The 17,489-nt window shown below is 49.4% G+C and overlaps 1 protein-coding gene across 7 annotated transcripts in view; it reads left to right on the top strand.

Annotated features, from left to right (window-relative positions):
• Positions 1-17,489, top strand: part of PGS1 (phosphatidylglycerophosphate synthase 1) — a 45,094-nt gene that overhangs the window by 1,900 nt on the left and 25,705 nt on the right. For 3 of the 7 annotated variants that reach the window (XR_010152720.1, XM_009433238.4, XM_009433239.4), the window contains exons 2-4: positions 12,199-12,388; positions 14,834-14,911; positions 16,834-16,933. Coding sequence is in view for 5 of the 7 variants with exons in the window: in XM_009433238.4 (XP_009431513.2) it covers positions 12,199-12,388; positions 14,834-14,911; positions 16,834-16,933 (368 nt within the window). In the remaining 2 variants the exon portion in view is untranslated. 7 annotated transcript variants of the gene reach the window in all.

Raw genomic sequence — 17,489 nt, forward strand, 5'->3', positions numbered from 1 at the left:
TTGCATTGTGTTAGATTTTCTATCTGTACCTGTACTCCTTGGGTGAGATTTGACCTCCTGGGGTCAGACATCTAGTACAGAGATCTGGGGTCCAGTAATGTGTACTGATTCTAGGTACAGAAAAGAGCTTGCTTCATGGTGATCTATGGTGGAAGATTTTCATCGAAAACTCAAGTTTGATTTAGGGGAATTTTTAGGTGATAGAATCAGGGCAGGATGGCGCTCTTGGAAACCTGCTAAGTTTCACGTTGGTGAACCCAGCAGGACTGGGGCTGTAAAAGAAATGGCCTCTGCATTTTTTGCATTTTCATTTTTTCAGTGTTTAACAAAAGACCTGCTCATCTCTGGGTGATGAAGTCAGATGACTTCTACGTCCTGGCATCAAACCACTGAGATTTGGTTTACAGTTTCAAAAAAATGTTCTACCCTTTAAGACAAGATTTAGGTGACTTTGTCATTTCCCTCTATATGTTTAAACTATATGAAAAACACTTCATTATAAATCATTGTTCAACATTGGAATTGATTACTAAAGGATGTTGGGGCAGTTGACACAAATATTTTAAAAAAGAAATCTCTCATGAGTGTGCTTTTTTCTTTTTCTTTTGAGACAGAGTCTTGTTCTGTCACTCAGGCTGGAGTGCAGTGGTCTGATCTCGGCTCAGTGCAACCTCTACCTCGTGGGTTCAAGTGATTCTCCTGCCTCAGCCTCCAGAGTAGCTGGGTCTACAGACACATGCCACCACGCCTGGCTAATTTTTGTATCTTTAGTAGAGACAGGGTTTCACCATGTTGGCCAGGCTGGTCTCGATCTCCTGACCTTGTGACCTGCCCACCTCGGCCTCCCACAGTGCTGGGATTACAGGTGTGAGCCACTGCGCCCAGCCACTTTTTTGTTTTTTGGTGGTGGGAGGGGCAGTGTGGCAGTGGAGATAGTCTAAATTGACTTTTTAATCTCTTTTTTTTGTAAATTGTATGAGTGGATGCAGTTTGTGTGCCTTCATCCTTCATTAAGCTGAGAGAGATGATTGTTTCTCTGGGACAACAGTTCAACCAGCAACTCAGTTTCTTGGGCATTAAGACAGAAGTTTTTGCTTTGTAATCCTCGGAAATAATGCCTATGGTAGGACTGAGGATAAATGCTTTGACCGGTATTGAGTGGTAGTGTAGGTTTCTGAGCCTTTCTTTGCCTTATTCGGTTTGCAGTTCTTTTCTGATTCGTTGTGGCCTTGGTGTTCGAGTTATTCATGTTTGTTGTGGCTGCTTACCCTTTATTGGCTGCTTTCATTTCTTCTCCATTATTCAGTTGCACCTCCCAATTTCTCATTCCCCGAATGATGTGGTTTCTTGTAACTCGCTGATCATTGATTCATTGATAATAGTTCTGTGCAGTCATGAGCTTGAATTATTTTAGGTTTTAGCTTGTCGATCTGAGTCAGCTGTTGGAGGGCCAGTGAACCCTCGTGAGGGGACGTTCCTTTTACTGCCGCGGTTTCCTTTCAGGCATAGAGACAGCCACAGAGACAGAGAACTCTACTTAAAATTACTTCTGTTAATGATTTAGAAGCACTGTCATTTCCTCTTAAGCTAGCATCTGACTCATTATCATTAGGGACTGCTGGATCTGTTAATTTATTCATCATGTGTGTATTGAGCACTGCTGTGCTGTGCTAGGTACTCAGGAAGCAAAGATAAAGACACAGCCCCACTTCCAAGACGCTCAGACCCATAAACAATTACAAGAAGTAGGTAGAAGGTCATGGCAGTACCTTGGAGAGGTCATGGAAGGCTTCCTGGTGCAGTGGCTCAGAGCTGTTTTGAAGGAAGGGTCGGAGTAGTTAGGCTCGGTGAAGAAGAGGGGGAGTGGATGTTCAAGAAGTGATAGTGACATGGACTGCAGCGAAAGGCAATTCTGAGGTCCCACCAATACTGAAACCATTTCCAGGAGCTGACTAGGGGTACCGAGTAGGGGATGGAGGGAGGGAAGAAGAGGAGCTAGGAGCAAGCCAGTCTGGGCCAGAGACCCAGGAAGACAAGTTCTGAGATTCCATGTATGATTTCTTTTGATTCTGGTTCAGCCTGAGATGGTGGGGCCTTTTATATGAAGTCAGGGCAGTGGGAGCAGAAAAGAGGGCTGGGTGAGAATCAGTCTTGATGGGGCACATGGATGTTGGTACATTTCATGAAAACGGAGTAAAGAAGAGGCTCAGGTTTTGGGGATAATGGTAAAGTGCATTTGGGTTATGTTAATCAGTATCCAGGTTCCTCTAGGTGATGTGTTCAGTGTCCAGTTGACTGTGGCAGAACTGGAGCTCAGGAGAGGGAGACAGATGCTTCAGATAGGGTTTTTTTGAGTCATCTGGCTACACAGAATGGTCTTTTTTTTTTTTTTTTTTTTTTTGAGACAGAGTCTCACTCTGTCGCCCAGGCTGGAGTGCAATGGCACGATCTCGGCTCACTGCAAGCTCCGCCTCCCGGGTTCAAGCGATTCTCCTGTCTCAGCCTCCGGAGTAGCTGGGAATACAGGTGCCCGCCACCACCCCCGGCTAATTTTTTTTTGTAATTTTAGTAGAGACGGGGTTTCACCATGTTAGCTAGGATGGTCTCGATCTCCTGACCTCGTGATCTGCCCGCCTCGGCCTCCCAAAGTGCTGGGATTATAGGCATGAGCCACCGTGCCCGGCCCACAGAATGGTCTTGTTACTTGGAGTAGATGAGACCAAGTGGGAAATGTATCATGAAGGCATTAGTTCCTAATCTTGAACTTGCCTACTATACAAGGAAATATTTATCTGTGGCTTACTTTTTTTCCTTTTTAAACTGTTTTAAGTTTTAGCTATACATGCAGAATCATCTTTATGTTTGAAACTTTTTCACAATTTGAGGAGCTTGTGAGTGTGTGTGTTGGATGGGTTAGGGGTTCTTAACTTCTCTGAGTTATAAGAGGGAAACAGGTGTCCAGCAGATTGTTTTCAATTAGATTTTCTTTCCTTTTTTTTTTTTTGAGACGGAGTTTCACTCTTGATGCCCAGGCTGAAGTGCCGCAACCTCTGCCTCCTGGCTTCAAGTGATTCTCCTGCCTCAGCCTCTCGAGTAGCTGGGATTACAGGCATGTGCCACCACGCCCATCTAATTTTGTATTTTTAGTAGAGATGTGGTTTCTCCATGTTGGTCAGGCTGGTCTTGAACTCCTGACCTCAGGTGATCCGCCCACCTCAGCCTCCCAAAGTGCTGGGATTACAGGGGTGAGCCACTGTGCCCGGCCTAGACTTTCTTACATTGTAGTGGCAGGTCACTTGTTCAACGTGTAAGTAGTTTTTACTCTGAGGGACCACCAGATTTCCAGAAGTTACTTTTCTTTGAACTTTGTGATGGGATTCGGTCTTCCTTACTCTTCAGAGTTTAGTATAACCATCTCTTCGTTTGTTTATAGCAGTATAATGGCTGGGAAGGGGATATTTAGAATCAAAGCATAGTTTTGCCAAATAATTCAGATTTGATTTTGCAGTGAATTAAAAGATTTACAACGGACTGACTCAATTGTAGCTTTAAGTGAATATTAATGTGAGTATCCCTGAGCACGTTATAGTTGGTGATGAATTAGACTCAATCAGTTGTCTGCTGGTAGGCAAATAGAACCCAGCCTGGGATTAAAATGGTCTGAATGATAATCCCTTTGTAATAGCGTGATCTGATTTATGTAAACGGGTCGATTTTGAGGGTGCTAGGAGTCAGGCTGGCTGAAGCCCTTTGGAGTCATAGAACATGCGATTGGTTCTCGTCAGGCACTTTGATGTGCCTGGTGCATTTGGCCACCCAGGCTGTATTGTGGGTTATAAATATATTTTGGATTTCTGGTCCCCAATGTAATCGACTTCCTTTTGGCTAAGCCAAGGGGAGAGTCATCTAGTCAGCATGTAGCTGCATGCTGGCAGCCTGGGCCTCTCGTGCCGGACTTGCTATGGGAGTTCAGCAGGCCGTTGGTCTTTTGTAACCTACGGGAATCCACACTCATTTCCCTTACTCGGGGTTAGGTCTTGCATTAGTCAGGAAGGGCCGCCTGCTGCCAGGGTTGCAGGAAGTACGGTACCTTCTTGTAGTTTCTGGAGCCTTTCTCAGGAAGTGTTATGACTGTTGCTTTTTCTCATCAGTTCACTTTTTTACATTTAAATATTTGTGACTGAGCGGGTAGGGTGAGTTGTTCTCAAAAAGTAGTTTCTGAAAATATTGCAATCCAGAGAGCTCAGTTTCTTTTAAAAACTTCTTTTTTCATGGTTTTGTACAGATTTGGATGGGCTCCAGGCCACAGAGTCTGTACCGTGAATGTACCTTACGGTTAAAGAAGGGCCCCTGGACCTTCAGACCACGCCTCTGAGGGACACTGAATTACCGACCTGTGTTTGGTATGGAGAGCGCAACTTCTGCCCTGTTAAGTGAGGACAGCCCTCCAGCTTTACCGTACTCTTTCATCAAAGTCCTACATACCCTGTTTTGAAAAAACCCCAAGAAGTTGGTCTGTTACATGTGTCCCATTGGTAGTGGGTGACAGTCAGTACTGCAGCTCTAGGGGGAAACACGTGTTCTCTGACACCGGGAGAAGATGTGGAAGGGACGTCTAAAGGTGCACTGTAGACCGCGGTGTAATTCCCTGGTGTTTGCTTGTCTTCAGTGGCATCCCTTCTCTGAGAAGCGGGAGCCCTGTAGGGCCTCCAGGTGCTGTTGACATGCGCTGAGGAGAAAGGCGAGGGGTGCCAGTGTTTTCCATGAAGCAGAGCACGCGCAGCTGCAGAACGGTGAAGTGGAAAACCGTCTCCTCCAAAAGGGAGAAATGCCTTCTGTTTTCCCCAGGTTTCTTTCTTTCTTTCTTTTTCTGAGATGGAGTCTTGCTCTGTCGCCCAGGCTGGAGTGCAGTGGCGCAATCTCGGCTCACTGCAACCTCTGCCTCCTGGGTTCAAGCCATTTTCGTGCCTCAACCTCCCAAGTAGCTGGGATTGCAAGCGCCTGCTACCACGCCCGGCTAATTTTTGTATTTTTTTTTTTTTGAGATGGAGTCTCGTACTTTCGCCCAGGCCAGAGTGCAGTGGCATGATCTTGCCTCACTACAAGCTCTGCCTGCCGAGTTCATGCCATTCTCCTGCCTCAGCCTCTCGAGTAGCTGGGACTGCAGGCGCCTGCCACCACGCGCGGCTAATTTTTTGTAATTTTTAGTAGAGATGGGGTTTCACCATGTTAGCCAGGATGGTCTCGATCTCCTAACCTCGTGATCCGCCTGCTTCGGCCTCCCAAAGTGTTGGGATTACAGGCGTGAGCCGCCGTGCCTGGCCTAATTTTTGTATTTTTAGTAGAGATGGGGTTTCACTGTGTTGGCTAGGCTGGTCTTGAACTCCTGACCTCATGATCTGCCTGCTCGGCCTCTGAAAGTGCTGGGATTACAGCCGTGAGCCACTGTGCCCGGCCCCCAGGTTTCTTTTGTAAACAGGTGTGTTCCATAGCTTCTCAGCTGCTTCCTGCTCTCACTGTTTCAGTTTGGCTGATTATTGTGAGCTCAGTTCCCACTGAGGCCTCTCATGGGGGCAAGTGTGTGCAGGGCGCGTTGTCCTGCCTGGGGCTGCCTGGGTGGCTAAGCAGGCTTCCCTCTCCTTGCTTGGTGGCGGCCTCAGTCCTGGCTCGCCGCTTGGTCAGAGCGGTTCAGATGTGGGTCTTCCTCAAGATGATGGGAAGAAACTTTCCTCCCCTCCCTAAGGCACCCTGCTGAGGACCTCTCTCAGTCAGGGGTCCTCAGCACTTAGGCCCAGCCCACTCCTCAGTTCAGGGAATTTGCCTGCAGATTCCACAGGAAGCCTTAAATCAGGTGACTGAACCTTTCTCCAGAGTCAGGCTTCCTGGGGTGGTGGCTGGAGCCGGGCCACGGGCTGGTCCTCTGAGAAGATGCTGGTCTCATTTCACCTTTAGAGTGGCAGGCTGAGGATTGTTTTGCATTGTCTGTCATTTGTTTTGGTTGTTGCTGAGGTTGGTGTGGTGATGTAGTACAGCTGGTTTGATTTTGAATGCTGGGGCACTGGTGCTAGGGGGTATCACTGGCTCTTGCCCTGGTCCTGCTCTCTAAACTTCTCCAATATTCCAGGGTAAAGGAGTGGCCTTCAGAGAGGCAAGGGTGGCAGAAGGTTATTAATCTGACTCCCCAGCCCCCACCACTTCCTCCTTCCCATAACTAGAACTGGGCGCTAGATGGTGTCTAGAAAGAGATGATTCAGGGGAGCCCAGGTCTTGATGTGGAAATTGTGTGTGTACTGGTTTAGTTCTCTAAATGGTGAATGTGACATGTAACTAGACTTTTTTGGTAAAATAACCACAGCCTCTGCCTCCTCACGTCTCTTGGGGCTTTGGGACTGGGCCATGTGCTTTCTTGGTAAGTAAGCCTCCCTGGGATGGGGGAATTGAGCTTGCGCAGGTGGTCAGCCCCTGGAGGCTGGGATTATTATGCAGTGGGGGCTGCTTTAGCATGGGGATAAACCTTTTCTGAGCAAATTCCCAGGAGTTACATTGTGGAAAGCCGGGAACTGACCCCCATGGGGTTCTGTCTGATGTGAAAGAAAAAAATAGGTCCCTGAGCAGCGAGCAGTATAGTTTCAGAGCAGGAACTGGCTCCTTCTGTCCTGGCTGATGTGTTGCAGTTAGATGGTGATGATGATGGTGATGATGATGATGGTGATGATGATGATGATGGTGATGATGATGATTAGCATTTTTGAGACACAGTCTCTCTCCATCATGCAGCCTGGAGTGCAGTGGTGTGACCTCTGCAACCTCCATCTTCCAGGTTCAACCAATTCTCCTGACTCAGCCTCCCGAGTAGCTGGGACTATAGGCGTGCGCCACCATGCCCAGCTAATTTTTGTATTTTTAGTAGAGATGGGGTTTTGCCATGTTGGCTAGGCTGGTCTCGATCTCCTGGCCTCAGGTGATCTGACTGCGCAGGGCTACCAAAATGTTGGGATTACAGGTGAGAGCCACTGCGCCCAGCCTTTTTTTTTTTGAGTTGGAGTTTTTCCTCTTGTTGCCCAGGCTGGTGCACAGTGGCGCCATCTGGGCTCACTGCAACCTCCACCTCCCGGGTTCAAGTGAGTCTCCTTCCTCAGCCTCCCGAGTAGCTGGGGTTACAGGCATGTGCCACCAGGCCTGGCTAATTTTGTATTTTTAGTAGAGATGGGGTTTCTCCATGTTGGTCAGGCTGGTCTTGAACTCCCGACCTCAGGTGATATGCCCGCCTTGGCCTCCCAAAGTGTTGGGATTACAGGTGTGAGCCATCGCGCCCAGCCTTTTTTTTTTTTTTTGAGGTGGAGTTTCGCTCTGTCGCCCAGGCTGGAGTGCAGTGGCACAATCTTGGCTCACTGCAGCTTCGAACACCTGGGTTTAAGCAGTCTTCCTGCCTCAGCCTCCCTAGTAGCTGGGACTACAGGTGCACGCCACCATGCCTGGCTAACTTTTAATTTTTCTAGAGAGGGGGTTTCTCTATGTTGCCCAAGTTGGTCTCGATCTCCTGGCCTCAAGTGATCCTCCTGCCTCAGCCTCCTAAAGCACTGGGATTATAGGCACATGCTACCGTGCCTGGCCATTTAGTTTTTTTGAGTGACACTAGTCCAGATGTGGTCTCCTTGGCATATGTTGTCATTGTGGCGACCTGTGTAAAACACTCAGCTCCTTTTTTATGCACCTACCTTTTTTGGGTATTTAAAATTGCCACTTGAAGGTTGAGTCTCCTCCATAATGTATCCATGAAACGTAGTTGGCTTTCAGCTCCTTTTCCTCTCTAACAAAAATAAACCTGTCAGTACACAGATTAAACAGGAAGCCAACATAAAAAAGCCTTCAAGAACTCTTGGCCTGAGGCCCTCGTGGAACATTCCCAGTGAGAGCTGCCTGGTAAGGAGGAGACCTGCCTAGGATAACCCCAGGGGCTCTGGGCTCATCAGCCCTGTACCTGCCAAAGTGGGTCTCCACAGGTAGGACGGAGGTGATAGGTGAACCCTGACACCTGTGTAGGCTCTGTGTATGTGTGTTTTCTCTCGACTATTGAGGCCCTCTTGGGTTTTTCTGCTGAAAGTGGTCTTGTTCCTGTTTCTTTCTTTCTGCACTTGACCTCTAGGGTCACACGATCGTCCCCCTCAACCTCCCAAGTAGCTGGGACTACAGGCACATGCCTCCACGCCTGGCTAATTTTTTTTTTTTTTTTTTGTAGAGACAGGGTCTTGCTATGTTGCCTAGGCTGGTCCGGAGCTCCTGGTGTCAAGTGATTCTCCTGCCTTAGACTCCAGAGTGCTGGGATTACAAGTGTGAGCCACTGCACCCAGCCCAGTTTCTTCTGCTTACGTCCCTTCACACTTCCTGCCTGAAACACCCTCCCCTCTGAGTTCCTTGTTTGAATCCTACCAGTTTTTTGAGGCCACTGGAGGAGAATGCTGCAGAACCTTCCCAGTAGCCCAGGCATCACCAGTTCCCCTTTTTGATGCCTTGAAGCACATGCACTGTCTATTTGGACATTGATTTAATTTTAGCATCTTTTCTTGTGTTCTTAGATGATGTCAGGTGTGTAAGTCTGTGAGGCTACCAAGGTTGTGGGAGGCAGAGACTGCCTGGTTCTTCATTTGTACCCTCCATGGTATGTCATATGTGCTCACATGATGGCTTTGTTGAGGGTTAAGTTGAACTTGCCCTCTCCTGGGTTGCTATGTGCCAAGGAGTGTTTCCTCTTCTTCCTTTTCTTTTTTTTTTTTTTGTGGGGGGACAGAGTCTTCCTCTCTCACCCAGGTTGGAGTGCAATGGTGTGATCTCGGCTCACTGCAACCTCTGGCGCCCAGGTTCAAGCAGTTCTGCCTCAGCCACGGGCGGCTAATTTTTTTTTTTTGAGACGGAGTGTTGCTCTGTTGCCCAGGCTGGAGTGCAGCGGCAGAATCTCAGCTCACTGCAACCTCCGCCTCCCAGTTCGAGTGATTCTTCTGCCTCAGCCTCCTGAGTAGCTGGGACTACAGGTGTGTGCGCCACCATGCCCGGCTAATTTTTGTATTTTTAGAGAGACAGGGTTTCACCATATTGGCCAGGCTGTTCTCGAACTGCTAACCTCATGATCTGCCCGCCTTGGCCTCCCAAAGTGCTGAGATTACAAGCATGAGCCACCATGCCCGGCCCAATTTTTGTATTTTTAGTAGAGGCGGGGTTTCATCGTGTTGGCCAGGCTGGTCTTGGACTCCTGACCTCAGGTGATCCACCTGCCTCGGCCTCCCAAAGTACTGGAATTATAGGCGCGAGCCACCGTGCTCAGCCCCCTTTTTTTTTTGAGACGAAGTCTCACTCTGTCACTCAGGCTGGCATGCAGTGGTGCAATCTTGGCTCACTGCAACCTCCGCCTCCTGGGTTCAAGCGATTCTCCTGCTTCAGCCTCCCAAGTAGCTGGGATTACAGGCATGTACCACCACACCCAACTAAATTTTTTGTGTTTTTAGTAGAGACGGGGTTTCACCATATTGGCCAGGCTGGTTTCGAACTCCTGACCTCAAGTTTTCTTCCCGCCTTGGCCTCCCAAAGTGCTAAGATTATAGGCATGAGCCACTGTGCTGGGCTGCGGCTCTCAGCTTCTTTGAAGGCCGCGTGTGGACTGACCACATGACCTGGAGCAGTACAGCGGCATCTGATTTTTGGATGGTCTGAGAGATGGCAGAAATGCTGTGAGGCAGGGGAGACATTGATTTTATGCTGCTGTTGCCTGTTCCCCCGCCCCCCCCCCCCCGCCCCCCCCCCCCAGACCATGTTTCATTAGTGAATATGAGACTCTAGGCCCCTTGGGGCCTCGGGTTGATGGGTCGCTGTGCACCTTTCCCATTGTCCGGTGGTTTCTGCTGCACTGAAGGGTCCTTCGCTCTCCTCTCTTGAGCTTTGCAGGAGGGTGGCCCAGGATTTGGGAAACCCAGGCAGTGAGCCCTGCGTTACACATCTAGGCCCTTCATCTGCAAGCTGATGCCTGTGAGTGTCATCACCCCCTCTAGAGACAGTGGGGGAGAACAGCTGTTTCCCACCTCTGCACTGGGTGGCCACGGCCAGTCGCAGACTTCCAGGATCCACAGAGGCAGCACCTTCTGCTGTTGACTAAGGTTTTCTTGGCAGTGAATCAGCAGTGACAGACCGGTGGGCTTTCTGGGAAGTGCAGCTGTGGGCCATCTGTTGTCTGTGCAGGGACGTTTACGAAGCCTGGGAAGATTGAGGGCTTTATCATGAAGCAAGTGAGTGAAATCATCTTCCTGGAATTTGTGGCCATTCAGGCCTTGGGATGTTTGAGCATCCTCTTCCCCACGTCCCTCTTGAGGTCACACACTGAAGAGGATTTTCCGGCTGCTGTTTGCAGGACTAGGATTCATAGTAGGTCAGGTCTGTGTGGTGCTCTGGGTGTGCAGTCCCTCCACCCCCATCTCCCGCAGGTTTTTAGTCATTGAGCAGCAGAAATGAAGTTCTGTGGGCAGAAATTCATCTCCTTCAGCCTTGGCCTCAGTGGAGTGTGGAGTCCGCCGGGGTGCAGCTTTATGTGGTCGAGCTAACACTGGCCAGAAATGGTGTGTGACCCCACCAAACAGGATGTGTCTGATGGTGAATGAGTATGGCTCATCATCACTCTTTTTTTTTTTCTTCTTTGAGATGGAGTCTTGCTCTGTTGCCCAGGCTGGAGTGCAGTGGCACCATCTCAGCTCACTGCAACCTCCACCTCCCAGGTTTAAGCGATTCTCCTGCCTCAGGCTCCTGAGTAGTTGGGATAACAGGCATCTGCATCATGCCCGGCTAATTTTTTTGTATTTTTATTTTTAGTAGAGATGGGGTTTCACCATGTTGGCTAGGCTTATCTTGAACCACTGACCTCAGGTAATCTGCCCGCCTCAGCCTCCCAAAGTGGTGGGATTACAGGCGTGAGCCACCGTGCGCGGCCACGGCTCATCATCACTCTTGAGAGGAGCTCATTTTCTCCCATCTCTCCCTGCTCCAGTTTTTCTTTCCGAGTCTGATTTTGATTGATTGAGACAGGGTCTCGCTGTGCCACCCAGGCTGGAATGCAATGGCATGATCATAGCTGGGAGAACAGCCTTGAACTCTTGGGCTCAGGAGATCCTCCTGCCTCAGCCTCTTGAGTAGCTGGGACTACAGGTTTGTGCTACCATGCCCAGGTAACTTTTTTTTGAGACAGAGTCTTGTTCTGTCACCCAGGCTGGGGTGCAGTGGTGTGATCTCGCCTCACTGCAACCTCCACCTCCCTGGTTCAAGCAATTCTCCTGCCTTAGCCTCCCAAGTAGCTGGGACTACAGTCACTTACCACCACGCCCGGCTAATTTTTGTATTTTTAGTAGAGATGGGGTTTCTCCATATTGGTCAGGCTAGTCTCAAACGCCTGACCTTAGGTTGTCTACCTGCCTCGGCCTCCCAAAGTGCTGGGATTACAGGTGTGAGCCACTGCACCCAGCCTGCCCAGCTAATTTTAAACAATTTTTTTGTAGACACTGGGTCCTGCTATATTGCTCAGGCTGGTCCTGAGCTCCTTGACTCAAGCATTCGTCCTGCCTTGGCCTCCCAAAGTGTTAGGATTATAGGCCTGAGCCACCATGCTCAGCATAAATTGGATTTTTAAAGAGAAAAGTTTCTTTTTCTGGGTGCTTCCTTGAATAGAAGTCTTGTTTATCTCATGAGTCATAAAGCGGGGCATCTGGGCTGTAATCATCAGACTTCTGCCAGACTTACCCTTCTGCTAGGTGTCTTTTAGTGGTGGCTGCAGGCAAATATTTTTGAGGTAGATTCATTAGAACGTTGCCGTGTGGTAGCTAACCATGTGGTAGCTTTTATGAGTTTACTTGTGGATGCTCTAAATTTGGTTCCTGAGTTGTTTGGAATTAAAGTTTGGGATTTATCTATAGGTATTGACACTTCTCAAGTTGCTCAGTTAGTAGGCTCTTTAAGGAATAACAGGAAAGGGGGCTGAAGGAAAAATCCTTTAGCAGAGCTTGAGTTGGGCTCACTTTTTAAAATGTTCTAGAAAATCTGACATTCATAACACAAGCAACGCACCCATCTCCCAGCCCCTCTTCACTCCCCAGTAACTGAGGGGGGCTTCTGCAGAAGTATTTGAGGTATTTGAGGTGTGACCCAGTTGCATATTTCTTTAACCAGGTCACCATGGCTGTTATTGGCTCCCTTGCTGTCCCCAGCTGTTCCCCAGGTCACCTCCCCACCTTGCTGCCTGTGTCCAGAAGGCGTGCACCGGTTCCAGTGGATCAGAAACCTGGTTCCAGAATTTGGAGTCTCCAGTTCTCACATTAGGGTGCTTTCTTCCCCGGCAGAGTTTTTCGAGCTCATGAAGGTAAGTGGTATCTAAAGGAAAGAAGTTTGAGTTAGAGCTTTTGGGGGATCAGGTTGGTGAGTCCTGAGTGCTTTCTAGTCTAGAAACTTTGGATAGCTGCTCAAGCTTATTCCTTCTGGGTTTTACCTGTCAGGTTTCAGCTTCATAGATGGTTGAGCTGAGCCACAGTCAGAAACTTGCCTGTGGGGCCAGCGTCTCAGGTGGAGAAGCTCTGAGAAGGCAACAGTGAGAACAAGGACCTAGACCTTATTTTTATTTACTAATTTTGTTATTTTTGAGAAGGGGGTCTCACTATGTTACCCAGATGGGTCTTGAACCACTGGGCTCAAGTGATCCTCCTGCCTCGGCCTCCCAAAGTACTGGCCACTGTGTGCGGCCACGGGCCTAGACTTCGATTCTTTTTTTTTTTTTTTGAGACGGAGTCTCGCTCTGTCACCCAGGCTAGAGTGCAGTGGCTCAATCTTGGCTCACTGCAAGCTCCGCCTCTCGGGTTCACGCCATTCTCCTGCCTCAGCTTCCCGCATAGCTGGGACTACAGGCGCCCGCCACCACGCCCAGCTAATTTTTTGTATTTTTAGTAGAGACGGGGTTTCACTGTGTTAGCCAGGATGGTCTCGATCTCCTGACCTCGTGATCCACCCGCCTCGGCCTCCCAAAGTGCTGGGATTACAGGCATGAGCCACCGCGCCCGGCCTAGACTTTGATTCTTATGGGCGCACTGATTCCTTTTCCTCCATGGTGAAGTTGTGGACCACGGGAAGGGAGGTTGGTGAGGACTGAGGACCCGTGGGTCACATGGGTATGTCCTTGCTAAAGGACAGGGGAGGAGGGCATCTTTATCTAGTCTGTGTATGATGGACCCCTAACCCGGGAATCATCTCCAAACACAGTAGTGTCATCTTGGTAGATGTAGTAGGAAGTAAAAACTCGTGGGTGCGATTTGATATGCATGAAGAGGCCTTTCAAAGTAACTGGGAATCTAGACATCCTGGGTCTAAGGCTTGTAGTCTTGGTTCTTTAGGGACTCTGTCTTAAGTGTGTGCCTTTCCTCTCCTGGTAGTGATGTAAGTTTTGCATTTGGGGGGTTCAGCTTTCAACATGTTACTCAGGTTTACATGCCACCTCTGGTTATTCTGGTTAAACTGCTCATTGGAATGAACACTAATCAACACTGATTTTTAACAGCATGAACTCTGAGTTTGTATTAGCAGTGATATTAGAATGAAGGTCTAGGCCAGGCGTGGTGGCTTATGCCTGTAATCCCAGCACTTTGGGAGGCTGAGGCCGGTGGATCACCTGAGGTCAGGAGTTCGAGAACAGCCTCGTCAACATGGTGAAACCCTGTCTCTACCAAAAATACGGAAGGGTGGCACACACCTGTGGTCCTAGCTAGTCAGGAGGCTGAGGCAGGAGAATCGCTTGAACCCGGGAGGTGGAGGTTGCAGTAAGCCAAGATCGCGCCATTGCACTCCAGCCTGGGCAACAGAGCGAGACTCTATCTCAAAAAAAAAAAAAAAGAATGAAGGTCTGATGGGGCCAGGCAAGCAGGTGGAATGCTGAGAGACAATAGGAAATCTGGGTAGAGACTCACCTTTCACCTTTGTGCAGAAAATGAACTCTCACTCATTTGAGCGCCTGCCCATTTTCTCTCCTTCTGCGCTTTTGTTCTGTTTGTTGATCCACGCTTAGCTTGGCTGGCTCATTCAGAATGCATTCTTTGTGTGCACACAGGCGTCTCCTTTTGTTCTCCCCTCTCACCTGCCTCCCTGCTCTGCTCACCTGTCCTTGTTTGTACCGAATGATGCTGCAACTGTTGGCTCTTTGCTCCTACTTGATTTTCTCCTTGGCTTGAAGAAACAGGTTTTTCTTTTCTTTTCTTTTCTTTTTTTTTTTAAGACGGAGTTTCGCTCTCGCTGCCCAGGCTGGAGTGCAATGGCACGATCTCGGCTCATCACAACCTCTGCCTCCTGGGTTCAAGTAATTCTTCTGCCTCAGCCTCCCAGGTAGCTGGGATTACAGGCATGTGCCACCATGGCGTGGCTAATCTTTATGTTTTTAGTAGAGACAGGGTTTCGCCATGTTGGCCAGGCTGGTCTCAAACTCCTGGCTTCAAGTGATCTGCCTGCCTCGGCCTCCGAAAGTGCTGGGATTATAGGTGTGAGCCACTACATCCAGCCTGCCTTCATTCTTCTTAATGGCCGTGTTGCATTTTATAGTTGGCCTAGACTGAGCTTTACTTTGCAGGCTGAGTATTTTCATTTAGGATTGTGGTACCTTATTTGGGAGGTTACCATACACGTTTCGAGCTTGCTTTAAATATTAATTGGTGAAGACATAGGATAGTTCAGCTTGGAGTGGGATTTGCCTCCCAGGTCAAAGGGTTCTGTTTTCTTAGTGAACCGTGAAAATGATGAATTTGAATTTTGAATTTTTCTCCTCTCTCAGGGGCAGATAAGAGTAGCCAAGAGGCGGGTCGTGATGGCATCCCTCTACCTGGGGACAGGTCCTTTGGAACAGGAGCTGGTAAGGTTTATGGGGAGATGGTTGTGGCAGCAATAGTGAATGGGCCCCAACATGCCACAGCTTTTTGTGCCATGCAGTTGGTGTGGAGCTGCCTTTCCTTGGCCTCCATGTCAGAGCCAGCTCTTGTTTTTGTTGCCCCAGATATGGGCATGTCAGGAGGGCCTGGTGAGGAGAGCATGGGGGAGGGCCTGGTGAGGAGAGCATGGGGGAGGGCCTGGTGAGGAGAGCGTGAAGAGGTCTGGTCTGGGCCTTCTGGGCCTCACTGGCAGTGTCCTCCTACCCACACAGGGCCCCAGGCAGCTCTGTCTGCCAGTTCAGGGCTTGGCCGACTGTGACCTGCAGGCCAAATGTGGCCTGCCACCTGTTATGGTGTAGCCTGTGAGCTAAGAAAGAATGGTTTTTACATTTTCAAATAATTGGGGAAGAGAAAAAATCATATTTTGTGACTTATGAAAACTTTACATTTCTGTATTGGTAAACAAAATTTTGTTGGAACACAGCCACACTCATTCATTTGTGTATTGTCTGTGGTCACTTTCATGCTGCAGCGGCAGAACGGGGTAGTTGTGACAGCACCCATTTGGCCCGTAAAGCTCCAAATATTTACTCTCTGGCCGTTTACACAAAAGGCTTTCTGACCCTGTACTAGACAAACGGACCTGAGTGCAAGTTGGGCTGGCTGGCTGGTTCTGCCAAGGGCTGGTGTCAAGTGCCAGGGCTGCGGCCAGCCTTGTTTCCCTCGGACTTGCTGTTGTGCCACACTTGTCACTTACAGTGAGATAGGTGGGTGGGAAGGAGCCAGCAGTCACCAGGTTTATATGAGGTGTTGGGGCCAGTGCAGGTTCTGGTGCATGGTGGGATCTGAGGCTCAGCTGAAGTGAGTCTGTGAATGAGATCACTGCTTTCTCTTGGGTCTCCTGGGATTGCTTTCCGCTCGGTATAGTGAAACAGACGGGCCCGTTGCCCACAGTTAGTGCCGTTTCTTGGTCTGTCCTTGTTCAGAGTCACTGGTGGGAGCTATAGGGATTGGAGTGTGGAGAGGGAGGTGCAGTGGGTTCACACCTCACCTTTCTGCCTCTCCTAGGAAGGAGGCCTCCCTCTTTTTTTTTATTTTTATTTTTTTTGAGACGGAGTTTTGCTCTTGTTGCCCAGGCTGGAGAGCAATGGCGCGATCTCGGCTCGCTGCAACCTCCGCCTCCTGGGTTGAAGCGATTCTCCTGTCTCAGCCTCCCGAGTAGTTGGGATTACAGGCATGCACCACCACCCCAGCTAATTTTGTATTTTTAGTAGAGATGGGGTTTCTCCATGTTGGTCAGGCTGGTCTTAAACTCCTGACCTCAGGTGATGTGCCCACCTTGGCCTCCCAAAGTGCTGGGATTAGAGGCCTGAGGCACTGCGCCCGGCCGCCTCCCTCTATTTTTAGGATATACCCTCCACTCCAAGCCTGGAAGCCTGTGTGTTCTCATGGGAGAAGAATGGAATGTCAGCACTGCGGAGAGTGGCCAGTGGGCAGGCCGTGTCTTGGATTCATTCATTTGCCAAATATTTACTAAGCACTCTTTACGAGGAGGGCACTGTTGGTTGTGTCTGTGAGGATTGTCTGTGTTGAAATGTACGTGAGACCTGGTGTCGTAGCATTTCCAGGGTGGCACGGGCTGGCTGTCAGGCAGCACGCCTCTGCCTGCAGCTCCCTTTCCATTCCTGGAGGCCTGGGCCGATCAGGCCCCTGGGTGCTTCTTCTGATGATCATGAAGGTGCTGTCAGACAGAGAGCTTTTGTGGTGTTGGTGTCCGAGTGCTGATGGCACAAACCTATCTTTGGAGAAGATGACGAGGGCACTAGCCGATGGGGCGATTTGTTTTTCTTTAAATACACACACCTCTTTGGGTCTTAATCTTCTCTTCTATGTTCTTTCTTGGTAGGTGGACTGCCTGGAAAGTACTCTAGAAAAGTCACTCCAAGCAAAGTTTCCTTCAAATCTCAAGGTCTCCATTCTCTTAGACTTCACGCGGGGCTCACGAGGTAGGTGGCATGCAAGCCTGGCCCCTCATGCTTCCTGTGTCAGATCCTCAGTCCCAAGAGGAGTTACTGTCACCCCCTCGTCCCCAGGCAGAGACAAGGCTATTTGGAGATCATCCAAGCTGGCCCAGGACTGCCAGACTGTGTGAGTTAGGATTTTTTTCTGCCGCAAGTGACTGAAAGCCCAACTAAAAACAGCTTAGGCAGGAGCCGAGTGCAGTGGCATGCCCTGTAGTCCCACCTGCGTGGGAGGCTGAGGTGGGAGGATTGCTTGAGCCAGGAGTTTGAGTCCAGCCTAGGTAACATAGCCAGACTTTGTCTCTTGAAAAACTGCCTTAGGCAAAAAGACTTTTTGTGGACTCCTGTGACTGATCTGCTTTGGGCGGCTTGTGATTTGGGGTTTGGCCGTGTCGCCAGGATTCATCCCCTAGCTGTTTCCTTTGGGCTGGCTTCCTTCTCAGGCTCTGTGTGGTGGCCCCTGGTGGCTTAGGCTTGTCTCCACATGACACTTTGTCTTTTGGAAGAGTCTGATTCCATGAGAATCGGGTCAAAGCTCCTG

The sequence above is a fragment of the Pan troglodytes genome, chromosome 19 (assembly GCF_028858775.2).
Source record: "Pan troglodytes isolate AG18354 chromosome 19, NHGRI_mPanTro3-v2.0_pri, whole genome shotgun sequence".
Classification (NCBI taxonomy): domain Eukaryota; kingdom Metazoa; phylum Chordata; class Mammalia; order Primates; family Hominidae; genus Pan; species Pan troglodytes.